We start from the raw sequence: 27563 nt of genomic DNA, 5'->3' as shown, positions 1-27563 counted from the left end.
AACCCAAGTGGGATTTCGAGGGTAGGTGGAAAAAGAAATTGCGTTCGTCTTTCCTAAAATTAAGGAGCGAGAAAAGGAAAAGAAAAAGGTCACGAATGGATTAGAATCATCTCGATCACGAGGAATCTCCAACTGACCTAACTTTAGCAGTGAAGGAACCATCCCAAATCAATCCTAACATTAATCACACCTTTTGAAAAACCTTGATGATAACGTGTGGAAAAAGGATCAGCCCTAGACATCTTTCATCAATGTCCTAACTTCATGGTGTCGGCTCAGTCTTCCACGCCATTAAAAATTGTCCAATTCAAGTTCTTGACTTTTTTAATTTATTTCACTTTTTTTTTTCTTAAGCGTGTATCTATATGATGGGATGATCTTGCTTACAAGGAAAAGCCAGGAATATAAATAATCCGGTTAGATAAGACTTTTTATTACATTATGTCTCCACCGCGTTCTTAACTGGCGCAAGCTATAATCATTGAGCGTAGTTTCCTTTTTCCTCCTCCACAAGAAAACCCTAACTACAAAAAGTTGGGTTAACGAAACAAAGAAAAAGGAAAAAAAGAGAGAGTGGTTAGGGTCAAGGGTTTGCTAATCCTCGATTTAACCAGTGAAATCACATCATAACATTTAAGTCCTCGCGAGCTTTTAAAGATGAGGGTTCGTAAATGCATAAATTCATTGTATTTTTGAGGAAATAAATTCAAATAAAGGCCTGAAGTACCATCGTTTTTTTAAATGAGAGTCCGAAGTGAACTTATTTTAAATAAGGACTTGAAATAGCTAAATATTTCAAATAAAAGTTTGAAGTAGAATTTATTTCAAATGAGAATCGAAGTGGTCATATCAATTTTTAAAAAGTGCTAAACCTTTCCTTTTTTTTTTCTTTCTTTTTTCCCCCTTTCCTCCATTAGCCATGACGGAGGTCGTCGGACCCATGCAAGGGTATCCCCCGTTGGAGTTGGGTGAGGGCACTCCTCGTCAGTGTTGGGCGAGGGTTACCCTTGCCGGATTTGGCTTGGGTGACCCTCGCCCCGCCTAGCCTAGGCAAGGTGACCTCCATCGGCCATCCATGGCGATAGCCGGGAGAGGGAAGAGGAAAAAAGAAAAAAAGAAACAAAAAAAAAAGAAAAAAAAATATATGGTTATAATTTTTAACTAAAAAACCATTTCTTCGATGATTGGAATAGTCATTGGCCAGCCAAAAACCTTTAGTTGACCCTTATTTAAAACGATTTTACCACTTCATACTTTTATTTGATTCAAAGTGCACTTCGAACCATTATTTGAAAAAAAACGATGACACTTCAGTTCTTATTTGGAATTTTCTCTATTTTTGAGTGCCACATCCGAGCTTACAACATGACTAGATGTCGATATAAAATAGTGATGATCATTACTAGTAAATAATGGATTACTTAATGTTCATGACTTAAGGGTATCACAATGCGAATTTCCAATCCTAGGTCCTGATCTCTATGGCGTTTAGTTACGCTCCTTGTAATTGATAGTCACTGTAGACATCTTATAAAATTGCACCTGAATGACGTACTAGTTAGAGCAAGTCGGAAGGGTGTGAAATTTCAAAAGAAGTAATCGAGATTTACCAAATAAAGAAAGAGAACGGGCTGAATCACTTGATAGAAGACATTCATGTACCGTTTTTCCAAGGACGATGGGTAGCTGAATGTCATCCGCACAAAGTAGTTTTAATAATTGCTCATGAACTTTGGTATTTTTTTTATTAGACTTCTTTTTAGAAGGCTCATCAATTTGGTGGAGTTGGACCAAGACAACAATATTAGGGCCGGCCTCGTAATAAAATGGGATTTCCGTTTATTTTTGGGGCAAATGGGGAACTCGGAATTATTTGCTCCAAAAAAAAAATATGGTAAAATAAATGGTGAAGGACTTTCAAATATATATATAAAGAGATCTTTTTTATAGCATCGCTCATATTCTAACTCGACGGAGCTATCCAACACTTGTCACCTATCAATTATTGCGATATGCAAAAATCAAGATAGCGTCACTTGTAATGATGATCATTATTTTCTAAATGACAAAATAGGAATTTCATAATCCGTAACTAGTCATCACAAACCTTTTATAAATAAAGAGAAGAAAGGTTCAGCACATATGATGCCAAGTTGATATGTAACAGATGACACCCCCGGTATTTCTTATGTAGGGATAGGAAACGAAGTGGAAACTAGGAAAAATTTCATTAGGCTAGGACTTCTCGCAGATCATTAATGATCCCTAACGTTTTTCGCCTTCGTTGTCCTGAAACTCGGCTGGCATTGCCAAACAACACGGTCGGCGAAGGAAATGAATTCATAAGGCGTCGCCCCGACAATGAACGTCACCAATACTGTTTCGAGGAAAGCAAGAGAGACTCATAAGGTTGAATTTCTTCTCCTCTTTTGATGACAACATGAGCATAACTCAAGGATAAACCGGTGGATGGATATAAACTTAATGATATTCAGATGAGAAGAAACGACCCTCGCTTACACCCGAAAAAGAAAAAACCTTGAAATAATCCGAGGACAAGCGAAGATAAAGGTTACACGAGCAATGCGAGTCGAATACTTCCTTGTTAGGCAGATATAATGATTCCCAGGGTATTTACAAGATCACATCAACTGAAATGCTAATGGTCCACAACCGTCCCCTGAAGTTCTTTGAACTGCTGTCATAACTTAGTATATTGTCTATTCATAATCACTTAGCAGAGAAGAGTACAACATAATTACAGAACTTCATCAGCTTGCTGAACAACACATATAAACACTAGAAACTAAACAGACCGATGGCCAAGATGCAAAAGCGAAAAAAAATTCGCTCAGATTTCGACCGCCCGCCTGACCGTGATCTATTAGAAGCATAGTATCCCATTGAATCCCTAGCCTTATGACACTAGTATGCACTGCAATTTCACATCCTTCATGCGTCTTCCATCTTCTTCCACGCGACAAGAGACTTCAGAAACTCCATCACCTACATGCAATTCCGACACATCCGTCGTATATTAGCATATGCTTCTGAAAACACAACTGAAAGTTTTGAGACGAAAAGTGAAAAAGATGAACAAGGATGTGCACCTCCGATGGGTCCCTGAGAGAGTAAAATGCCTTTGTTTCTTTGGGCACTGAAGATACCAAAATCCCAATGCCACATTTCTTTTCACCCAGCATCTGATACAGATCATCAAAATGGCCAACTCATTTGCATGCTTGCTTCAAGGTAGAAAAAGAAACAGAACAATAGAAATTGTATGTGCGTAGTACCTTAAATGCATCTTCATCAGTTCTGTCATCTCCAATATAGATCGGGAGCACGTCAGCTTGATTAGCGAAACCTGTGTCGACATGAAAGCAAAGTTGTAGAATAGCGTGTCCACTTATGTTCTGGAAAAGAGAGAGTCAAAGGCCAAAAGAAAAGATACCGAGAGAATCAAGCAGAAACTCCACCGCTTTCCCCTTATTCCAGTCCACCACAGGACGGATTTCTAAAACCTGGATAACCAAAAGGAAGTATGTGTAACAAATTACTGAGACCCACTTAATAAAAGGAAATCACGATGCATAAAGCCAGAATCGAGCCAAGAATTATACCTTCCGTCCATGAGTTATTTGCAAATGCGGGTAGTTTTTTAATAGATTGTGGACTAATCGAGCAATAGTGCGCCAATTCTGAAATCATAGAGCAATCAATTAAAATGAGACAGACTTGGAAGTTGACCTGATTGAACATCACTGCAGCCCTTAGTTAACCTTTTCATCTACATTTCGGTAATGTACTGAGGCACAGAACTTGTTGTTCTCAACTATTGTGCCTTTGATTCCCTTTGTCTTCTCAACAAGGGTTCTAAAAACCTGCATGCCCAAGTCAAAAATCAATCTTCTAATTGCCATTTACCATATATAGATACCATAAAATAAAAAAGAAATTGGTTGCAGAGCAGTCGCGCACCTCATCAATCATTGGTAAGAATTCTCCAGCAGGCTGAAACCGCTTTAATTCCTCAGCCTATAATAATAAGGACAGACATCACAGAAAAATTAAACCATCAACATGAAACTTATTTCCCTGGGAGAATCAATTTAAACATTCTCGAGTGGATCTTCAAATACCTGGCTGTCAGCTAATTTGACACAGCCATGATGATCGATGGATGTGGCAACACCCACAGGACCCATAATATCCATCCCATGGCTTCCAGCATAATAAAGTTCAGTCAGTCCTACCAACTCATGTACCTAAAACGATATTAAATTGATGTAATTCAGGCATGACATCTTCAGAGTATCAATTAAAAAGTGAAAGTTGAAAAGTGGATTAAAGGCTCGAAATGTCCCAAACACCCTCTAAAGTGGAGTCCTCCCGATACCTTGTTGCGACTCCTCCCGCTAATAATGGTAGTTGGGAAGAACTCTGCAACGTTTTTCACGGCCAAACGCATCTGAAAATATATATTCACCGATGTCATAAAATAAATAATTATGGAATACCGAGAAACGGAGGGCTTCTATGCTTACAAAATGCTATTCTTACTTCATTAGACATCAGTGCATCATCAGGGTTGTCTACAATTGGCGAAAGAGTCCCATCATAATCCAAAAATATGGCTATCTTTTTCTTCTTAGCCTGCTTCGTGATCTGCTCAAATGAATTGAGTGCTGATGGATGCTTAATCTGTGCAATCCAGAGAAATTGCAATTAAACAACATGAATTAGAGCAAATGGCATAGCATAGTACTTATCACATCATTAAAATCTAGAAACTATAAAAATGGAATACCTTCCAAGAGCAATAGGCAATCTCGGCATCATCTAAAGCAACTTCAACACGATAATCTTTTATAAACCTTTTACGAGGAGGAGACGAGGCCCTCATTGCATCTAGCCAGCCATTAGAGAGAGCCTCATCAAGCTTTCCCGGCTTTCTCCTCAGTATCGGTATGCATTTGCTAGAGGACAAGTTGGAATGAATGCCTAGTCTTGTCTTGTTAATGGGTGCAGGATCAGCAAGAACAGGAGATGAATGAGTAGACTTGAGTTCCATTGAATCAAGAATAAAAGCACTATAGGAAAACAGATCGTATCAATTGTGCTGCCAGTTTCTGGAAATTGTGCTTTAAGAGTGACTTATAAGCTATAACTGAATATGCTATATCCTACCCTCTTGTCAATGAAAAACCACCTCTTCAGAGTTTTCTTATCACTGCTATTGGGAGTGCAGTCCATTGAGTGCTGAGTTCTTGAGATCTGGTCTTGAATACAAAACAAAAACATTCAGCTAGAGTACTATAATTAACATGAAACGAGACAGATCACCTTTATGCCAGAAAATACCTTATCATTTCCAAAGCGTTGCATTTATAGCAGATAATTCATTGGAATGTTTGAGAGAGCTGACTATCTTCCAGATTTCGTGCGCTCAATACCTCCCTGAAGGTCACTGCAAATGCAAATCACTAATTTAGCATCTGAAGTTTGAGCCTGTTGAAATATTTTACTCCTAAAAATTTGTTCAGCAGCAGGCGGTAAAGAACCCACCTTGCAAATGTAGACATGGAAAAAGGCGACTGTGAATATGCACACACAGATGACCTTGGTGCTGGATATCTATATTTTATATGTAACAATCAGTCCAAAATTTTACACGACACTTTCATATGACAAATTGAAAAGACAAAAGTGCAGAAACAGAATACATGGCACGCAATGTTTGCACCATGTGGCATTAAATGAAAAACACCCAGAGACAGAATCTCCAAGATTCCATCCCAAATTTACTTTATACCGACTTCGTGCTCTCTAGAGAGTGATCAACGGTTCATGTAATCATCAGCAAGATGATTTAAGATTTTTTAATTCTTAAAGGACTTTTCTTTTGTGTCATCTCAAGGACTCAGTTTGTCGCAGTTGTTATTGAGAAGACTGGAAGGGACAATTATGGAGCAATCACCATTCCTACTGAGATGATGCACATGGAACATACGCCAAACTTCTTACATATCATGCATAGAAAAACGAAATCCCGCAAAAAAAAAAAAAAAAACAAAGGAATCATTTTCACATCGTCTCCTATGCAAGCATCATGTAGTACTACTACCTAGAGCTGTGGGGGCCTAGATCGAAATTTAAATGAGGCATGTAATACCTATGAATAGATCTCATAGATCACTTTCACAGATGCATAATAGTATGACCCATCAGGAAATCGTCGTGGTTTATTTCATACCGTGAAAAGGACACTGCAACTACGAAAAACGACCATGAGATGCCACCAGGCACAAAAATGGGGGAAAATGAACAAGAAAATGAACACAACCTCAACCTTCATAGTTCACACACGAGACATGTAATCTTGCCACTTTTGGTTCGAACTTATATAGGATGAAACAATTCGAGATTGTAAATTACAGACAGAAGGTTCTAGGCCAATCAAGAAACCAAAAAAAAATATGGTAAGCTAGAAGCACATCATCAAAACTTCTATTTTAACAGTTCACATCGAAAGAAAGTGATTAAGACACGTTTCGCGGTTTTGCATTGCAAAGAAAGTGATTGATACACGTTCCCAAACATCAGCATCGACCACCAGGAGTGCAGCAACCGACAAGCAATTAACTTTATTATCAACCCATGATACATGAACAAAAATAAACAAATGGGGTCCTCAAAGTCACCATCTTCAGCAAGTACACAGTTCTTTCAAGGCTGAACCAAGCAGGGAAGCTGTTCAGTCCTCTAAAATAATCGAGGAAATCACGTCGTCGAAAACTATATGGCGTTAAAAAATATGGGCCCGATATCATATGGTCCTAGATGAACCGAGGAGGCAGGCAAAACCAAAAAAAAAAAAAAAAAACAAAACTTGAGATCGAAAGCCGAAGAAACTGTCGCGGAAACTCACGGCGAGTCGAAATAGAAAGACTTCCATGCATGTACCGTCACCGTAAACGGTGATTGATGCTTAAAGATTCGATTTTTTCCGTATTAAGAACGTTAAGACACGAAATCCCAGCCGCAACCTCTGTTTCCCGCACCGAAACGCGAGCTTTAGAGAAAGAATCTCTCCCTGTCGATACGGGTCGTGCGGAGACGTGCATGATGCAACCAATCACCCGCGGTCAAAAAACACAGCAGCTCTTACCTTTTTTTTTTTTCCCTCGAGGGACCTCGGGAAAATGCAGTTTTTCCAGGAGAGAGCAGGTCGGTCGTGGCGAACGAAGACGAATTTGCTTGAATTGGGTTGTCGGACGAAGGAGGAGCTTCGAACAAGAAGGAGAAGAAGGAGGAAGTTGGAGGAAGACTGTCTCTGTCACCAAATGCCGAAAAGGTCGAACCTTTGCACCTTTATACAGACAGCAAGAGAGAGAGAGAGAGAGGAGAAACGCAGGGGCAGAGCAGCAGAGACGAGGAAGACGAGGTGGTCTGGGCATTTTATAGAGCGGGATTTTTTTTTTTTTTTTTTTTTTTTTGGGTCTGAATAGTGTGGGATTTCGAAGACAACTCCTTTTGCCTTTTCTTTTTTCCTTTTTTTTCCTTCCATTTTTTTTTTTATCATTGAATTTTCCTTCCCATCATAGCACAGGAACTATCATTCCCATAAAAAAAAAAACATATGCGTGATTTCACCTACGTTGAGCCAAATAAATTGCCTTAAATGAGATCGCATGGACTAGAAAAAAGGGGGTGTTCACATCTCGATTTGAGTCATTATTTTTAGCATCATTTCCCCTTTGATCCACGTATCAAAACAGGGGCCTGCACAGCCCCCTGATCGATCCTCGACACGCTCTCCTCCTCCCCCTTCGGGCAAAAAGATGCAGAGCGTGCTGAACCGCTAATGTCATCACCCGTGACAAAATCGCATTACAAAAATCAAACGGGACTTAAGCCTTTACGTAATCGACTGCTTGCGATAACAGCTGACCACGTTCAGGCGCGACAGGGCAACAAAGTCAAACAGGTAAAACCGCAGCGCTGCTTGCACTTTTGGGGAAAAAGGTGTCGGCCAACGTAATTCAAACCTCAGCTGAGGTGCGAGCTCTCGGGAAGCGTTGAATCCAGTTTTAGCCCTGATTCTTGTGGAGATGGACTATCTCTTGTTGATACACACGTCAATGAGAAGATGGTGTCTAGGAATGAGTGGTTCCGGGGTAGGACCGATAACTCGAGAAATGGATAAGTGAAGGATTCGATGGATATATTTCAAGTTCCAGAAATTGAGGAACCTATTCCGATAGGTCGATTAACAAATCTCTGTGTTTTTTTTTTTTTTATTCTATGTGTTCATGTGATCTTGCCATATGGATGTTTAATGATAAGTGTATAATCTGGAACCATTAATTTAAGTTTTCATTTCTAATGATACTCATGATCAAAACTTTTATTTTTGTTAACGGCGTCAACTTGTTGTAGCTAGTCTCAAGGCCATGCATAAGCTCCTAGATGTGATGTCGGCGCGATGTCACCATTTCATCTTCTAAACACCTATGCAATTCATTCGTGTCGACATTTTAGGACTTTATTGACATATGCAATGATGCCACGAGGGAAAATCATGAACCATGATTAATTTACCGACAAAGATGGTCGAAACATGAGCTCCAATGCTTGACGGGGTTTCTTCTGACGTGTATTGTAATTTTTAACTTTGTTTCAATTACATTAATAAACGCGGTCAAAGTTCTTATCACTTTCAACTATTGTTTATAAGGTCTCTAAAGATATTCATTTAAATAGTCTATCAAAAAATCCAATAAAAAAAAACTATTATGATAATAACAATCTGTTCTGAATCATAAAAATAAAAACAACAAAAAATTATAATTATTGTGGGATCTACTCTTTCAAGAATTTATGACTTACAACAAGTTATTATTCTTATAATAGGCCGAAAAATGCTCCGTTACTAAAGCCCCAAAAAAAAAAAAAAATTTGAGCAATCTATCGGTGCGCAAGTCCATGCACACTAGAACTACAAAATTCTCGTATCAGACCGCGTATAATAACACTTTAAACAAAAGTCAACCATCTCATGCCTTCATACAACAAATAAAGTAAAAAGCACGATTAAGTGACCAACTAGATTATAAATGAAGACCCTCACGAGATAAAAGCGTGGTGGCATGATACCTCAGCCTTGAGCCTTTTTATCTAATAAAATAAATAAGGTTCCTCGATTTTCACACATTTTTCTTAGTACCAAAGCAAAGTCATGCCTATTTGACACCCGATATGGCCCGCCCTAATAATGCATCGTTGCATCAAGATCCTTCGGAATCGATCAAGTAAACACATCTCTCCATTTCGTAGCAATTGTTAGAAACACAAAAATTCTATTTTTTGGACAATAGGGTACACATAAAATCTGCCTTTTTTCTTTTTTTTTACCAAAGAATAGCCGAAAATCACATTTCAGGGATCACACGACTCTCCAGTACCCGGTGGCACTATTGAGCACTACCCTTCTTTTCTTCTAATGCATTGCCTTAAGTTATTTTTTTATTTTTGTTTTTATTTTGTCGGTGCATTGCCTTAAGGCAATGGATTCTCACCAAACTGAAAAAATGTGGTTTGTTTCTTTTCCTTAAAAGAGTTCCATTTTGCGTCCTTCTCATTAGCGATTCTCAAAAGTTCACTTCATAATAATATAAAATAATACATTACAGTTAGGTAAAGGTCGGCATTTCTGGCCAACCAAAACACAGTCGGGTGACAGCGCCCCCCATGCCCAATTCCTCCTGTACACATTGCAAATGTTAGGTTCCATTGAATTGGCTCCAAGCTACGATTTCTATTTTCCTTGATGGGGACTTGTTAGATGGGGATCACACGAAAAGTGCAAATGCCAGATCCGGATGGTGGTATTCGTTTTTCGGGGGGTGGTGCATGCAGAGACATTTGGAAGCAATCATCATATATTTCAGAAGGTTTATAAAGTAAGCAAGAATCCAATATCTATCGATGTTAAATTTAAAAATGAATTATTTCAAAAATATTTTCGAAAGAGTGATCCTTTGTATAATTTGAAATAATTAATTAATGAATTTTTTTATTACCGACGATAATTTATATTTAAATCGATGGTTATTTATTTATTTTTATAAGTAATACAAATTATCTTTTTTAAGAAAATATTTTTCAAATTATTTATTGTTTACGAAATAAATGGCGCTAAGTATACTTATGGCCATATTTGCTATATTGTAGTACACTAGCTCAGTACCATTTGCAATAAATAGAGGAAACAAGCATATGGTATCAAGACAATTGTTAAAAACCAATTGCAATGCAATGTTAGAATGTATAACCTAAATTTTAAGACAAATAGATATAAAAAGTATATATGACTTTTTGTTAAGACATATGATATAATATTTCAATAACAATAACATCTTAATACTATATATATTAAGATAAAAGGGGGTGTGAATAGTAAATTGGTTTCTTGGGCAATAGGCAATGATTTTTTCTCTCAATTTCAAACTTTTACTTCCTTTTCACCAACCCAAGTAGATTTAAATAATGAAAAGTGATAAGACTCAGGTTTTTTTTAATGATTTTTATTTTATTTTCCTGATTTTACATTGTACTTGATACATTCTTATAAATGTAGAATTAAGCAGATTGTTGTTTATTAAAAGAAAATTTGTAAGTAAGATGAATTTGGATACTAAAAAGATTATCTTCCCTCTTGATCAGAATTTCATAAAGTTATGATTTCTTTCCCGGATCATGCTCCTTAATTTATGTGTTTATAATCTTACCATTTCTAACCTAAAGTTTCCATTCCACCGCTTATTGACCTATGTGCACTCCCTTCTGATCAAAACAGTAAAAACTATTAGAGAATTTGCCATTCTTTAGACAAATGATATTTGAATTTTCAACAATAAGAACATTGGACTTTGTTTATACATCTAGCGCATGCTGGCTAATACAGAGAGAAAAAAAAAACAAAAAAACAAACTTCTTCAAACTACCTGACGAAATTGGCCAAAAAGAAGCATCTGAAAATGCCGGCCAATTCCCCGATTTAATCATAGCGTTTGAAACGGTTGATAACGAGCAGTGATCGTATCGAGGATATCTGGACTTCAGACAATTGGCGAGCGATCGAGATCGTTCTGTGATCCCTCACTCGAGCACGAAGCTCGCACATGGTATTCGAACACAGTGTAAAATCTACGAATCTAAGTTCAAGATAAATTGAACTGTACTGGAGTCCAATGCCGCTAGCGTCTTGCATGTTCTTCAGGAGAAGTTGCAACCCTTGTCTGTCCCACTTTGCTTGAAACTCTCCGGCTTTGCAGGCAACCGCTCTGATCCGTGACAGTTTTGCTACGATGCCATCCGAGGTTGCTTCAGCTGCTCACCCAACTTCTTCGCAACTGACTTCTTGCGTTGCAACCGACCAAAAATAAAAAATAAAAGACTTCTTGCGTTGCATGCCAAACCCTCATCATCATGTGAACTCATCTTGGTTTTCATCTTTTCGTCTGTTCATGTTTTTCTTTTCTTTTCTTTTAAGGTGTGAGGTCCTCTCCTCTCTTAGTAATACAAGGAAACAGGAAATTAAATGGTACGAGATGTGAACGGGTATTTACCGGATCTTCATTAAGAGTACGTGATGATTGTTCGAGTTTACTATGCTTAAAAAGAGTTTTATTGTTATCGTGAGTTTACACCTGGGTGTGTTTATTTCACTAACAATTTCATGATAAAAATAAAATATTTTCCATGAAAATCATTTTAAGGAAAAACAGTTAGTTTTTGCTTGTTTAATAATTGAAGGAAAACGCTTTCCATCTTACCAGAAGGAGAAGTCGTGTTCCTTTAATCTAAACTTATTATTTTTAGCCGCCGGAAAATGTTTTATGTAAATTGGTGAGTTTTTTGTTATCCAAATACTGTAAAAAAAATTTAAAAAAAATCTCAAAAAACGGTTTTCCTTCAAACAAATGGACCTTAAACGTACTACAATTAAGTAAAATTTACATATGCATATATGCTTCTTCTGATTGGGACTTTTTTATAAATATATCACGCACGGTAATTAAATTTTGTTATTTTGTGATAAGAATATGTATATCCATTTATGTGAATGTGAGAAGATATAATCTTGTATATAAATACACTAATTGACATGCTATTTGAATACTTCTACATGAGTCCCATACGGAATGTGTTTTTACGTGTTCAGCATGTCTACTCTAAGAGATCTTGGCAGCCTTTCTTAAAGTCAGCAAATATGTAAAAGACAAATTTTAATAAAAGATTACATCCATGCGTGTGTTTATGTCGTTCTTTCCCTTCAAGCCTATATAACGCATTCTCCCTACTCCACCTCGCAAGGTCAACGCGTGCTAAAAATGGACAAGCTTAAAGCTCCTTCGAGGTTTTAAAATTACGTGCTTATAGACACGCACCTGCATTGCGCACAAATTGTATTCTCTTGGGTCGAAATTCCACTCTCATAAGCGAATTCCCTCTTAAAAAGACACCGGAAAGTTTAAATCTTGGATCGGACAATAATCACGAGATTTCTCCATTTCTCATAGAACTCGTGGATTGCCCGTCATCCCTTGATCCGGGTATAATGGAAGGTGAATTGCCTATCTTAATATAATCCTCATATGATGTGGATTTTCGAGTTATTACCGGTTTGAAAAAGTAGAATGATCAAGGCGCCGTCAAATGTTGACCTTTCAATCCTGGAGAGGTGAATTAGTCGAGATTCGAATAAGCTGATCTAAACATCCACGAAATGAAACTACCACAGAAATTGACCTTTTAAAAAACAGAAAGGTTGGTGAAGCCACTTGGGATCCACGAGGTAACATGTTGTCTTCAGTGTTTATGACAAATGAAACTTGAGCCCACCTCCTAACCACCGTCCCTCCCTCCCTGACTAGGCAACATGCCATTCAATCCACCGTTGATCGAATCTAGCAACCTCAATGTTGTTTAGTGACGCGAGATCGAAGAGAAATCTCTACATGATCAATGGTTGAGATTCACCTTATTCGTAATGATCCTTAAATTATCTAGATTTATATGTATTAGGTTTGTGTATATCGCCAGATCAAATACCCTCGTAGAAATTCACATGCTGTGAAATTTTGTGTGATTAAATTCACATGAATTGAGGCTGTAGATTGCTCTTTGTTCAGAATTATTATTTATGCAAATTTTTTGATAATTTAATTATCTTAATAATAACACCTAGTAAATTTTCAATACTGCTTTCCTCATTACATAAACAAAAACCAAGGATACGGGAGCACAGGCCACCACATCATAACTCTTGAAAAGGGTAAAAAAAAGAAGATCAATTTCATTTCACAAATCAGGCATGCCCACAAATGGCAAAAAGACCTTTTTTTTTGTTAGGATTTCACAGTTTATCTCAATTTATCTCTTCATTGTTGCATAATTGCTCTGACTTGACTAACCTCTTTTTCACCATTTCTTTTGGTGTTATGATCCCTTCTACAATGGCATATCATAGATCCGGACCAGACCAGCTGCCTATCATTTTCCTAAACCCAGCCTAGTATACTAGGAGAAGGGCTTCACGGGAATCAAGACCGGTGGATCCGAATTAAGGGTAATCCGGACCCCTGCAGTTATCATTACCCCATTTTACTGTTGGGGTTAACTCCGAGAATAGGAGCAGTTTAAAGACCTGCTCAGGTCCTATCTCAATTTATCTCTTCATTGCTGCATAATTGCTTTGACTTGACTAACATCTTTTTCACCATTGTGTTATGATCCCTTCTACGGTGGTATATCATAGATCTCATTTTCGCCGTTGGCATCATCTTCATCAATACACTTTACATTAAATATCAACTGTATCCATATAAAAAGATTTGAGGAAAGAAAAGGATCAAGTATTGTATTTCTAAAAATAATACTTTAACAATGAACAACTGAAACGATGTCAAAGACATCACTTTCTCCCAATCAAAATCAAGAGATTTATTGATGCATCTTTCTTGCTTCAACGCTGGGGGATCACATCTATTTTCATTTCTAAATCCAAAGAAAGCGTTTCACAATTGTGTATTTAATAGACTTTAAAATCTTAAAATAACCAGCACTTCAATTTCTTGTGAATTAATTATTGCCCGATTCTTTTTACCATCTTTTTTTTTTTTTTTTTTTTTTTGAGATTTCTTTCATTATTACTTCATAGGAACAAAACGAGGACATTTACCCAAGTCCAAACATAAAAGAGACGTAAGACAGTGAGGAGGATGAGATAGCCAGTGCGTTGCAAGGGAATCATCGCGGCAAGCCTTCGCGATCCAGTCCGTTGATTTGTTGCTTTGAATAAACTAGAGAGATATCACTTTCCATTGCCCATCTCCTACAAATTGAAACTTGTGGTCAAAATTCCACCGGAGAAATTCTAGATAATCGCAACCGTTATGTAGCACCATCCTTCTATAGGTTTCTCGAGGTATCATATTTTCTGGTTATTTCTTTTTGCCTGTCACATTATTGTGAGTACTAATCTTCTAGAGTTAGGGTTTTAGGCACATAATTATGTGCTTTATGCTTACACGTAATTAAGTTTCTCTTTTTGAATCGGAACTAATGTTGAGAGATTTCTCTTTGTGCGAGCCTAAGTTTGCAAATTGATACTCGAGCCCACCCGCCTCCACCGTGTCGTTGTCCATAATAAAAGCGAATTATACGCCGTCCTCTACCCCCGCGGTCAAACATTTCTACCTTGCTTCAACAATAAATCTATGACTTTCGCCACTTTAGAATTTCAAATGATAATGACGCTCCGGTCAATGATATCGTTCGTCGAATTTCACCATTTGGTAGACGCATACTTGTATTCCTAAAACTGTAATTTGGTAGTTCAAATGAATATTATATAACTAAATGCAAAACCGGAAAGAAAAAAACAAAAATAGATATAACCTAACATTATAATTTATGAAATCCGGCACTATTGATCCTCGATCTGCGTTTTGCTCAGATGAAAATCTCTCCAGATCTCTGTCCAGGATAAGGAGTGAAGTTTCTTATTAACATGTGATTGGAAAATGGTTAGGAGATGCAATTAAATTAGTCATCATTCGATACTATTTATGAATCTTGATGTAATTTCTTACTAAGAAGAATCAAACATCTTTCGTTCAGACAAAATCATATTTTTGGGACTAACATGGGGTCATATTAAACTCTCAAAACGTACATGTTTGCTTCGCTGGCCAATCTTCCGATCTCGATGCGTGCATGCAAAAGATAGTACAAGCGACAAACTAGGGTTTTAAGTTCCAATCTCTGAAGAAGACCATCGATTCTTGCAGCGCATCATCAGTGACATCAAAGGGAATAACTTCGTTTTCTGCAACAAGTTAACTTAAAATTATTCTAGTATTTACCCATGCAGAGGTAGAACTAGGGTTTCTTAGATTACTGCCTTTAAATCTCTTTCATACGATACTTAAGAAAGCACGCAACGTCTCCAAGTTTCTTGGCACAATAGCTATTGTCAATCTCACTACCGTGAACGCTTTGTTATTCGTCAAACTGACCAAATTGTTTGACATTGGGGAGCAACAGTAAGTGTCGAAATCAAAGTGACAGTAGCGAAATCATGCACGCAGTCAAAATGCTCATTTTGTTGTTTAAGTATTTCGAATTTTTCTTGTACCTCCCACTTGACCCTCTGTTGGTCAAGAAAAGAACACAGATAACTGGGAAAAAAATATTAGGTTAATACCCCTCCCGGACAACAATCAGCGAAACAATATGAAAATCCTTCAATAATTCTCGCGAAAACAGAGTTTTAAGCTTGTGTGGACATTTTATCAGCCAGTGCTACATATATATACATCCAAAGTGAATAGTGAAGCCAATTAATGTTTGTCGTCCCTCATGGGAATAACCAAAATCAATTAATGTTGGTTGTCTTTCATTCCCCAAACGTCCAAGGCTACATGTATGTACAAAATTGTACAACTTGCCACAAACACTACGGTAAGTGAGTCCCATTTGGCCTACGCAGACATGAATCTCATCAATTTTCACTCAATAGGGACTATGCATGCATTCTCATTCGGGAGCATATGACATATGACAAGTTAGCAAGCTTGGGTACGACAAACTCGATTCAATTATGCGAGCAGTTTCCTGTCGGCCTCCTTGTCCTTCTGGGCTTGGATGTTTGCTGGACAAGGAAGCTGGCAAGGGGTTTTCATTATAGACTTTCAGCCATGGAGAGAACCCATGGTTTCTCCTTTTGTCTAGAAGCTCGCGTAGCGTTGAGCTTAATAAAAGTCATGATTCCGTCAACCACCACATTGGTGCATTATTGGAGGAACATAGTTGGGGAATCATCACTGGTACGAAACGTGGTCATCAGTCTTCTCATTGGCATTATGCATTGCTAAAAATATCAATTGAGACAGACAGCAATTGGGATATTAGATAACAATGACACAAAAGCAGCAGTTTCCTCGTTTCAGTCAACAAAGATATCTGGCATGTAGCCATATAGACTTGGAAAGAGAGGAGGATAGGTCAGGGGACTTGTGATTCACGATGCTCGATTTGTCACTGCATGTCTGCTCTATGTGTATAATATGTATGTTTTGCTCTTTTTAAGGCATCAAGTTGGCGTGAACTGGGGACAGAGGTGGGGAAAATCTAAGAATGTGTTTGGTCGTCTGGCATTTTTACTGGTTAAGAGAAGGTTGGATAGGATAGGATTTCAAAATATCCTATATAGTGTTTGGTAATGTCTAGATATAATGTGAATATAGATCAATAATATCCAAATCAGAGTTTAAAATACCTGAACAGCCTCACTCGACTCGACTCTCTCACTCTCCCTCTCATGGTCGGTGGTGAAGGAAGATGAGACACCACAATTCACCATCATCTTCATCCTCCACCAATGACGGGAGGTTAACAATTCCACATCTAGTGTGCGTCGCTACAATTCTTTGTTCTCTCGATTTAGTTGCTCAATCTTCCTCCTTTGCAATTTGCCTCTTGAATTAATAATCTGATATCAATACTTGAGTCCTCCACAGCTGAACTCATATCCTTTGTTTTCTCTGTGAAATTCTTCTTCCTAGTAGATTAAACAGACTATCACCCAAAATTGAAAATTGAAGGAAACATATAAAGTCACAACTTTGTTGCCTAAGGAACTTTTGACAGCACAAAATAGAATACTAAACATGGACAAGATGTAGATCCAAAATGTCCCAAAAAATATAAATAGATTCTAATAAACAACCTCGTTTCGATGACCCATCATCAACAGATTAAATGGGTCATATAAATGAACCCTCCTTGGCAAACCCATTAATCTAACCTGTCATTGCTATCCTTCTATTGAGCAGTGTTCATTGGAACTCTTGATGGCTGCGCATGACGGAGCCGGAAGCAGCGATCTAAGGCGATCGCATTTAGGGTCAAGGGTGATGGTGGCGAGACGATGGAGAGAAGAGAGATCAACTGAGATGTGCAAACATGGTGGGGACAATGTCGATTGGTGAGCAGCGAAATGAGTCCATCAAATTTTTCTCCTTATTCTGTCTTTTTTTCTTCAGTTTCTTTTTTGATATTACATATCCTATCAGGCTTTATCACACCTCTTATGTGAGCTTTATCACACCTCCCATGTGGGATTATTTATCTGAATCACAACCGAACATATCCAAATCTAGTATTCTCCCAAACACCGAATAAGATAAAAATTATTATATCCGGAGTTATATCAAGTCCACCAAACACGGCCAAAGGATTTTCATCGAATTTCCAAATTCGGTTAGTTAGGTTTTTCTAGACTCGAATCCAAGCTAAACACTTTTCTCAAATCCTGGATCTCTTATGACAAGGCTTCGACTTGTCGTTCAAGGTAAAATTTGTCGCTTGACATTACCCGTGAAATGATATTTTAAGGGTTTTGCTAGCATAACATTCTTTAAATTACTATGAAAGTAATGATATGTTGCAAGCCACAAATTCTTGAATTCCGTGAAAAATTCTAATTATTTGTCATTTGCTTCTTCTTTTTCCAAACAAACTGTTATTCACATAATAGATTAAGAATAATTGTACAAGTAGCTCTCATTTTTTTTAAACCAATGGACGGAATAAAAATTCTTTTATGGTACAGCTGCCATTCTATACTTAAAAATCATCCCTTTGTGGATAAGAAGAACCAAAAGAAGAAAACCTCCCATACATGTCAAACCGACCAGATTACCAAATCTTGCACGAGTTCCACGCAGATTAAGATTAGCAGATGATGCTGCCTCAGTTGTGTTTTGTGGCTGGTTCAGCTGAGAGCTTGCTCAAGTTTAATAAGAGGATTCAGAAACTCACATGGCTGAACATATGACCAGCGGACCTAATCTTGTCGTCATTTGGGGTCAATGAGAGAGCCTAGAGAGGTAATTATAATCAAGATTCCCACCTGATCTCTGTCACGTTGTCGGACCGTAAAGCGATCGAGTCAGTTCCTCAAAATCTCGAAAACCGTGCGAGAAGATCAGTAGAATAATGGGTCTTTCCTGTTCTCCTAGGTTTTGTATATATGAACAGGAACACGCCAAGTGATCACGTGAATCAAGTTTGACCTGATAATTAGCTCCATTTGCACGAAGATTGGGCTTGGGGAATGCATTCGAGTGAGAGGGCTTAAATTGAATTAGAATGAGCCCAAATCCTTGGTGGCCCTTCTGCCCGCATCGAATTAGAATGAGCTGAAGTCTTCGGTGGCCCTTCGCAATGAGCTCAGACATTTTGGACATCTGTAATTGATTAAATACCTCTCTAGAACCAATTCTTTGGACCTCTATAATCGATTAATACCTCTCTAGAACCAATTCATCGCGCCCTTACTTCCGGCTCCGGCCTAACTCGATATGCGGAGACGGGGCGGTTCGCACGACTCGGGAGGGTTTTTCCCGACTCGGGCACGAGTTTCTTCGTCGGCACAAGGAGCATAAAACCGCTCCTCATCAAAGGAGAGGGTCAAAAATTCATTTAATGTGCAGATGCACCCTTGACCTATGATTAGACCAATCAAAATGGGTCATTCAACCATTTCTTAACTTATATATAAGTGTTAAATGGATCATATAAATTTGTTAGTTATATTAAGTAAATGAGTTGTAAATGAGCTTAAATATAATATAGGTGTTAAATGAATTATCAATGGATTTGCAACTTAATATAACTCTCTTCGTTCTTTTTAGCCTTCACTCAATTTCTCTCTCGCTTGATTCTTTTCCCCCATCTTTCTTGAGTACGAGTCTTTGCAAATTAGATTAAATATTGAAGTATTTTAACAATATAGATCGGATCAGACATGAGCCACTAAATTTGTATTGTATATATTACGAATCAAAACAAATTAAATAGACCTATTTGGATTGGTTCATTTCCGACCCGACTTGACCCGAACTCAAATTCAGTCTAATCCACCCATTTGATAGATCTACATATGATGTCTATTGTAAGTAATTTCCAATTTTGACGAGGCTTCACCTCATTAGTCATTACTACTCTAATCATCTCCATGTTTCTTCAATTAATGACAGGCCAACAGCCATCATCGCCACCTTAACAATCGTCAAGCTCAAAACCCGCCTCATTAAATTCACGTACGACTTTGGTTTGTGCTGGAAATTTGCAGTTAGCGATCCCCTCTTCCTCCCCCGATTCCTTCACGATGCAAGAAAAGGCCGCCGCGTTTTCAGGCTCTGTTTTTACAGAGTCGTCGCCGTCGCCGTCGCCGTCGTCCTCCACCGACAGTTAAAAAAAAAAAAAAAAACAAAAGCAACGGAGCCACAGTAGAGAGAGAAAGAGGAGAGAGAAGGAGGAGACAAAGGCAGTGACTTTGAGTTCGATCGAACTGACCCACGATCGGGCGAGTGGCTCCTCTTCCCCTTCGATGGACGGCTGAAAAGATCTCTCTCTCTCTCTCTCTCTCTACATGGCCACCACCATCTCCTTCTTCCTCGCCCTCTTCCTTTCCGTTCTGGGCCTGACCCGTTCGGACCCCACCGCCGCCGCCGCCGTCCCCGACGGCTGCTCGGGGCGGCGGATCCACGTCCGCCGCCTGCCGCCGCGGTTCAACCTCGACCTCCTCGCCACCTGCGCCGACTACCCGCTCCTCGAGGACCTCTGCCCCTACCTGGCCAACCACGGCCTCGGCCGGCCCACCCACAACCGCTCCCGCAGCTGGTTCCGCACCGACCCCCTCATGCTCGAGCTCGTCTTCCACCGCCGCGTCCTCGAGCTCCCCTGCCTCACCCCGGACCCGGATCTCGCCGACGCCGTCTTCCTCCCCTACTACGCCGGCCTCGACGCCCTCCACTACCTCTACGGCCGCGACGTCAACTCCAGCGCCGACCACGGCCTCGATCTGTACCGCTTCCTCCGGGCCAACGACCCGGGCATCTGGGAGCGCCGCTCCGGCCACGACCACTTCCTCGTCATGGCCCGCCCCGCCTGGGACTTCTCGCAGCCGTTGTCCAACGACCCTCCCATCTGGGGCACTTCCTTTCTGGAATTGCCCGAGTTCTATAACGTGACCGCGTTGACTTTGGAGGCCAGAGCCTGGCCCTGGCAGGAGCAAGCCATCCCCTACCCGACCTCCTTCCACCCGCCGGACTCCCCCCTCCTCGAGTCGTGGATGGCCAGGGTCCGCCGGTCTCGCCGCACCGCGCTTATGCTGTTCGCCGGCGGGGGCGGCATCTCGGCGGCCCCCAACATCAGGAGGAGCATCAGGCTCGAGTGCGAAAATGGGACCGAAGCTCCCCCGTCAGGCAGCGGGTACTACGCCAAGACTTGTGATTTCGTGGATTGCTCCAATGGCATTTGCGAGCACAACCCTATCAAGTACATGCGGCCGATGCTGAAGGCCGCGTTCTGCTTGCAGCCTCCCGGGGACACGCCGACGCGGAGGTCGACCTTCGATTCGCTCCTCGCCGGGTGCATCCCGGTGTTCTTCGAGGACCAATCGGCGAGGTCGCAGTACCAGTGGCATATGCCGGAGGAAGAATTCGACGAGTTCTCGGTGACGATACCGAAGGAGGAGGTGGTGTACAAAGGTTTAAAGATAGTCGATGTGCTGATGGGGATACCGATAGAGAGAGTGAAGAGGATGAGAGAGAAAGTTGTGGAAATGATACCGAGAATCATATACAGAAAACATGGAGGCTCACCTGGTTTCAGGTCTACGATTGATGCATTTGATGTTGCAGTTGAGGGTACACTGAAGAGGATCAAAGCAAGACTTGAAGAGGTTTCAGTTTGAGCTTCACTAACTTTGAGAGTGGAGTTACTACATTCTTGTGCTTGTTTGTAATTTTCTTGTTTGCTTGTTTGTCTGTTGTTGCCCCTCATTTTTTGTCCCCTTATTTATTGACTGCAAAATTGCAGAAAGAACTACATTATATGTATCTGACTAGCAATAAAGATTCAGACATATTTCCTTTCTTGCAGAATTGCCAGTTGTGCATTGCGCCCTTCTCTTGCTCAAACATTGATAGGCTCACAATAATAACGATGGAAATGGAGAACTAATACCGGGGTCGCAAAACGAAAGAGCTTTTCTTTACCTGCATAATTTAGATTGTCACTAGCTTTGCCGTGTTGGAAGACCAACAACGGCAAATGCGTACAAGAGTTGCACAAGAGTTGAAGGACAAAAATAAAAATTTATTTGAATCGTTGGAGTTCAAAGGAACAAAATTGCTACCTCCCTAAGAGAATCTGTGAAATTTGAAAGCAAGAATATGGCGATTGCCTTGTGCAGTATCTGGACTCTCAGGCTCAGTCATTGATAGATCACTGGAAGTTGTAAAGCTTTATCCCCATCTAATAATGGCAGACCCCCAAGTTAGGCCAGCTCCGAAACCTGCAGTCGCAATCATGTGGCCCGGCTTCACCTTTCCACTACGAACAGCTTCATCCAAGGCCAAGGGGATCGATGCAGCACTTGTGTTACCGTAGTTTGCCAGATTCGATAAGACACGCTCCCGAGGGATTTCCAAACGTGTTGCTACAGCATCAATGATCCTCTGGTTTGCCTGCATCATCTGTGTCAGTTTCTACAGTTCTTCTCCCATACTTCTTTGGATAAGTAATCCATAAAATCTGACTAGTGTTTTTCACATGTTTATGTATCTATGTACTCAGAATTCAAAGTAAGCCATCGCTATAGTTTTGGTTCGGGAGAATGCAATAAGGACACATGCAGAGTCACATAAGTGATCAAAAAAAGAGAAGGATGACAAAACTAGAGCGAAAAATTTTCACATGAAATCCCAAATTTGTTTATGGCTAAGTCAGCAATTTGAAGAACACCTGGTGAAGCAACAGCCAGTCGATGCTAGATCCAGTAAGGCCGGCCTTCTCAAGGGAAGATTCGATTGACTGTGGCACACAGCGCACGGCAAAACGGAAAACCTCTTTGCCATTCATTTGGATGCAGGAATAAGAGGATTGTTTCGGAGGGAAATCTCTAACTGAACCGTTAGTACCCAAGGCATGATTGGTCTCGTTTTCATTGACAGAAGCATTTAGATGCCTGCAAAATGGAATTTAGGGTTCTAAAAACTGGTATTCCAAGCAGAAAGTGATGAAAGAGAAGAAGAAGATCATGGAAAAGAAGTACCTTTGACCATCTCCATCGCTATGTAAGTCAAAAGCGAATAAACCATCATCTTCAGCTCCACAGGCCTGCAGAGAAGTATAGTATGAAATAATTTTAGTTGCTCCTGATGTTTAATTGGCTAAAGGCACAAACAAGGTTAAGCTGAATTAGATTTTGTACAGAAATCCCTCATACAACGGAACAGCGGACTGACAGGCAGTCTGAATAAAGTAAAAGGAGGTCGGCTGCCAAGATATATGCCATTAGCGTGTTCTACAACGCACAGATTAATGAAGGCTTGCACCAGAAAGCTATGAAACAAACAAAAACATTATACTCAAGTTGACTTTGTGCGGTGCATAAGAATATATTCCATTAATAAAACGATATTCATTATCATTCTCCTCGAACTGTCAGTCCTTTGAGTTTTTTGGACAAAATACTCAAGAAGCAAGATTTGAGGAACCTGGATTATTACTCTTGGATCATACATACAAGCTAGCAGGGAAATGAAGCATCATAGGACAAAATAAATTACCAAATCCTTCTAAAGAGCATATGACATAGCTATTGAGACAGGCAACAGACCTAAATTATGTCAAATATAAGCATTGTAATAATATATAGTGATAATGATGGCAGCAACATGAATGAACCTTTATAAAGTGAAAGTACATCATTTCAATGCCAGAAGAAAGAATATTTAAAGAGCTGCATAAGCTTTGCATGGATATTCCTCATGCAGTCCACTACAGAAATCACCTGCATCACTACAGCACCCGCGGCGTCGCCAAATAAAATGCAGGTCCCTCGATCAGTCCAATCAACATATCGTGAAAGAGAATCCGCACCAACAATTAGGACATTGTTAAACCCACCTCCTGCAGTTTCAGGCACATTTTAATAAAGAAGATTATAGGTAACAGTAACTAGCCAAAAAAGATGTTAATCATACCGTAGACTATTAAAAAAAAAAAGCAAATGTATTTTACATTACCCCTGATGTGACAAGCAGCTGAAACCAGACCTAGCACAAACCCACTGCATGCAGCTGTTATGTCGTAAGCCAAAGGATTATTCTTGCAACCGAGTGCTTTTTGAATCTGAGATAGACATAGTGCAAAAGACTGTATTATGAGATGGTTCAGGTAAACATCTAAAATGGAAGACTTCTTGAAGAAGGTATCTTATGAAAAGGAATGTTTTGGACTCTGACAATGTTTATTGAGCAAGGTTAAACCAAAAACTATCAAGGCTTGTGCTAACTGTGACCTTTCTATAGTTACACCAAGACATAATGATCTCCCTCAATTGAATTTATAATCCTCTCTATGACTTAGCAGGAAGGATGACCGAATCACACTCAACCGAGGCAGTGCACACAACAAGAACACATGCAATCGTATAGTACCTGAGGAGCGCTGCCAAAAAGATCCTCTGGTGTAGACGTGCACAGTAAGACTAGGTCCAGATCCTCAGGATCAACCTGTGCCATCTCTAGAGCTTTCCTCGCTGCCTCCACAGCCAAACCTGTCAAGCTATCTTTGCCTGCATTGACAAAATTGTAAGACTGCAGCTATTGACCTTAGAGCCACCACATACAGAAGATAATAAGATCCAGACCATAGGAACAAAACGGTGTATGTGTTTACTTAAATCCAAAGTAAAAAATAATGAAGGAAACAGAGGTGACAAAAGTGGATAAATTTGCAGATGATGGATGGATCTTCATTCACAGTTTCATAAAATCATGTCTGCATCTGATCATATGCATCAAAACGACAAAAATAAATGCAACCAACAAATCTAATCTTTCTTGATAAGGCATGTCCAGAAAGCAAGATTAGACCAGTTCATCCAAAATCTAAAAAAAAGACCAGCTTTTCTTCAATAACTTAGAACTTAAGCAGCAAATACCAGCAGCAGCAGCATCTGCAAGAGCCAACCTGAAAGAACATGTCGATTGCGGATCCCAGTGCGAACTGATATCCATTCATCATTGGTGTCGACAATTTTTGCAAGATCATCATTTGAAACCTGAAGAGTTGGAATGGCTGAGCCGCATCCAATTAACTTGCAGCCTTTACCAATGACCCTTCAAAAATTTAGTTTGCACATATAGGTTAACAAAATAAAGAACCACTTCCTCAAAGTTTAAGCTACAAATTCCAATTTTGCACTACTTGATAAAACTGCTCTGTGCATACACGGCCACTTGGACACAGTAAATTCTCCATTTAACTTCAACCGAATTTGACATCTAATGAAAATTGACAAGGCCAGTTTAGGGCATATGCTGTTCCAGGTCCGTCTCCATCTACAGATGGCATGTGGCCAAAGCAGTGCTAAACATTTTAGGGTCGATTGGGTTTTAAGTGCAGAACTTGTCCTTAGCATAAGGTATGTAAAGCATAGAAGCTCACTTCTGCCGAGCAAAGTTTATACAAAATGTTGGTCAAATGATTCGAGATGCTTAATCAGGAAACTTAACAACATAACAAGCATTTGTTTCAGCTGTATGGATTGAAGTCTCTCTTCTTTGCCCATCTATTATACAAGATAAAATCTACTGTCCATTACCAACTTACTAATAAACAACAGGAACTCAAACAATTGAAACAAAAGCTTATCATTAATCTCCATTTGTAAAGGAGCTGCATTCAGCTTGCTTGACAAGAAGAACTGAGAAACACGTATTCCACCAAAGTGCTTTGAGAAACTAACTTTCTCTTGATGTCTCCTGTACAATCTATAGAAAGAACGCCCTCACAAATCATAGAAAAGATCAAGCAGTTTCAAGCACCTTTCATCTCAACAATCATCTAAGCTTTTCTCTTAGCTTTCGGAACAAATTTAAATAGACTGAAACCCCATCCAGCCGCCAAAACTAGCTCAACATAGTCACCGAACATTACACTCCGGTCACCATTGTTGTAATGCAAGACCAGTCAATTCCATAATCAAATATAGTCTCTATTCTACTTGCACAAATGTCCCCACCTCTTCTCCAGATATACATGCATCAGCACCAAACAAATCAAAAAGAACGGGCAAGCCTTTAGACCATATCCATGAGCTAATCTAGCCAACATCATCGTTCTTTTTCCAATTCTACTAGGCCTCGACAGAAATTAGAAGATTGAGAAAAGCTAAGTGAAACAAGGAGACAGGAATAACAACAGATACAGCTAAGAGTATTCCCACTTTTCACCAATCAGCTCTACCACAACATCATCAAAAACACTATTCAATTAAACTGATACGTCTCCTTGCTACTGCAATTGCATCAAGAAGCATGGAGAACGCAGACAGACCCAAATCAGTACTCACTTAGGCACCCGAGATTCAGAAGACACGGCGCCCGAAGCATGCTTCTCGCTGGTGCCGCCGCACAGTATCCGCCCGAGCACGACCTTGTTCGAGCCAGACGACCCAGATCGAGAAACTCCCACCGAAGGCTGAATCTTGATTCTTCTCAGGGTGGGCATGGAAGGAGAGAACAGCCCAGACGCATTAGCCATTTTAAAATCACTTGGAGCCTCCCTCCCTCCCTCTCTCTCACTCTCTCGAACAACAACGAACAAATACAATGTCTGCAATGTCTCTAATGCACAGCCACCAAGACAAAGCTCGGATTTTTCTCTTCCTTCTCGAGCTCTATCGCGAGAGAACGGGCATGCTCGAACAACCCATTACAGAGAAAGATCGAAGATGGGTGGGGAAGCGAAGGGGAGACAGCGATCGGGTCTTATAGCTGAAATCATTGGAGGGTCCGAAGAAACGCTAAAAAGCCTTAAATAAATAAGGGGCGATTATGCCAACCCAAGTCTGAGCAAACTCCTATGCGCTCTCCCTCTCCCTCTCTGTGCTTCCCTGAACAGTACTCAATAGCGTGCGCGTGCGCGCGCGTGCGGGAGAGTCGTGCAACGCTCCGCTGAGTTCCCAAAACGAACGACACGACGATCGACTTTCCAGCAGGAAGGCGTCGAAAAGGAACGATCTTTGACGGATTTTTGTCCGGCCGATGGGGAAGGGGTGTAGGATTCACGCCCGCGAGGTCGTGCGGAGGCGTGGAGTCGCCCCGTTGGATGGAGTTCGGAGGTTTCGATGGAGCGTTCAGCATAGGATAAGCACTCGGATATCTCCAACCATCGCGTATTTTTGCAACCGTGCGACGTTGGTCTTCCGTTTTCCTAATCAATGAAAATGTCTACTTGATTGTCTTGTCTTGACCCCATCGGTTCTAACCGCGCCATTCGACCATGGCATATTTCGTGTCGAAAGGCTCTCTATTGCTACCAACACCGAGATGGGTCAAACTTAGACTCATCAAACCGATGAAGCGAGTCGAGACGGGTTAAAAATGGTACAATTCAAATTACTTTATCTAACTTGATTTGATCCATTTCTATGCAATGTAAATTTAGTGATTCATACATTACCATATTATTAAAACACTATCATATTTAGCCCAATTTAGAAAAACTTACATCAAAACTGAGGCAGGAGTACAGAGCGAGTGAGCACGAAATCAAGTGAATGCAAAAAAAAATGAAGAAAAAAATCTTGAAGGTGGGTTTGGTTTAACTTGTAAATCCAGTTATGACCCATTTAACATCCATATTATTTATAAACTCATTTACTGAAATATAATCAACTTATATAACAACTCATCCCATCATATATGGATTAGGAAAAGATTCTATGATACGTTTTGACAAATTTACGAAGGCTTTGCAAATGATGTCTATTATTTCGTGAGAAGTGTGAAACCTGGGCGAGGGGGCTACGGACCCTCCCCGCCCATTAATTTACTCATCAATGAATTGCGCCAGACATGTCAAGCAACCACAAACGAAGGAGCGATATTTTCTTGAGCTGAAGATTC

At 39.9% G+C, this 27563-nt stretch overlaps 3 protein-coding genes across 11 annotated transcripts; 1 reads left to right on the top strand and 2 right to left on the bottom strand.

Moving 5' to 3' along the window:
* Positions 1–2696: 2696 nt before the first annotated feature.
* Positions 2697–7429, bottom strand: LOC104443715 (probable trehalose-phosphate phosphatase F). Of its 9 annotated transcripts, none has more exons than XM_010057224.3 (14): positions 7172–7429; positions 5365–5470; positions 5191–5277; positions 4811–5014; positions 4564–4704; positions 4400–4471; positions 4143–4268; positions 3982–4038; positions 3783–3884; positions 3624–3701; positions 3455–3524; positions 3297–3367; positions 3111–3203; positions 2697–3006 (listed from the first exon to the last, which is right to left on the bottom strand). In XM_010057224.3, the coding sequence occupies exons 2-14, from the start codon at positions 5386–5388 to the stop codon at positions 2953–2955; spliced, it is 1179 nt and encodes a 392-aa protein (XP_010055526.2). In that variant the 5' UTR covers positions 5389–5470; positions 7172–7429; the 3' UTR covers positions 2697–2952. The 9 variants fall into 9 exon arrangements, with proteins under 9 accessions (XP_010055526.2, XP_039168218.1, XP_039168219.1 ...); XM_039312284.1 differs by having other exon boundaries at positions 5365–5472; positions 7176–7429; XM_039312285.1 differs by lacking the exon at positions 7172–7429 and adding an exon at positions 6257–6337.
* Positions 7430–19661: 12232 nt separating this feature from the next.
* Positions 19662–21521, top strand: LOC104443714 (probable xyloglucan galactosyltransferase GT19). The gene has a single exon (XM_010057223.3). The coding sequence runs from the start codon at positions 20009–20011 to the stop codon at positions 21332–21334; it is 1326 nt and encodes a 441-aa protein (XP_010055525.2). The 5' UTR covers positions 19662–20008; the 3' UTR covers positions 21335–21521.
* Positions 21522–21611: 90 nt separating this feature from the next.
* On the bottom strand, positions 21612–26798 carry LOC104443713 (3-oxoacyl-[acyl-carrier-protein] synthase 3 A, chloroplastic). The gene is made up of 8 exons (XM_010057222.3): positions 26006–26798; positions 24622–24770; positions 24087–24223; positions 23673–23778; positions 23438–23556; positions 22697–22761; positions 22387–22609; positions 21612–22109 (listed from the first exon to the last, which is right to left on the bottom strand). The coding sequence occupies exons 1-8, from the start codon at positions 26194–26196 to the stop codon at positions 21888–21890; spliced, it is 1212 nt and encodes a 403-aa protein (XP_010055524.2). The 5' UTR covers positions 26197–26798; the 3' UTR covers positions 21612–21887.
* Between the last annotated feature and the right edge of the window lie 765 nt (positions 26799–27563).

This window comes from Eucalyptus grandis, chromosome 5 (assembly GCF_016545825.1).
Source record: "Eucalyptus grandis isolate ANBG69807.140 chromosome 5, ASM1654582v1, whole genome shotgun sequence".
Taxonomy (NCBI): Eukaryota; Viridiplantae; Streptophyta; class Magnoliopsida; order Myrtales; family Myrtaceae; genus Eucalyptus; species Eucalyptus grandis.
This window is presented reverse-complemented; position numbering and strand designations above follow the sequence as displayed.

Excerpts from the sequence above, each read along its gene's own strand:
- LOC104443715 (XM_010057224.3), bottom strand. The coding sequence starts at position 5,388 with ATGCAACGCTTTGGAAATGATAAG. Across the intron at positions 4,705-4,810 it reads TTGCCTATTGCTCTTGGAAG|ATTAAGCATCCATCAGCACT; the intron begins GTATTCCATTTT and ends TGGATTGCACAG. Across the intron at positions 4,039-4,142 it reads TCAAATTAGCTGACAGCCAG|GCTGAGGAATTAAAGCGGTT; the intron begins GTATTTGAAGAT and ends TTATTATTATAG.
- LOC104443714 (XM_010057223.3), top strand. The coding sequence starts at position 20,009 with ATGGCCACCACCATCTCCTTCTTCCTCGCCCTCTTCCTTTCCGTTCTG.
- LOC104443713 (XM_010057222.3), bottom strand. The coding sequence starts at position 26,196 with ATGGCTAATGCGTCTGGGCTGTTCTCTCCTTCCATGCCCACCCTGAGA. Across the intron at positions 24,771-26,005 it reads TCTGAATCTCGGGTGCCTAA|GGTCATTGGTAAAGGCTGCA; the intron begins GTGAGTACTGAT and ends AAATTTTTGAAG. Across the intron at positions 23,557-23,672 it reads AGCTGCTTGTCACATCAGGG|GAGGTGGGTTTAACAATGTC; the intron begins GTAATGTAAAAT and ends CTGAAACTGCAG.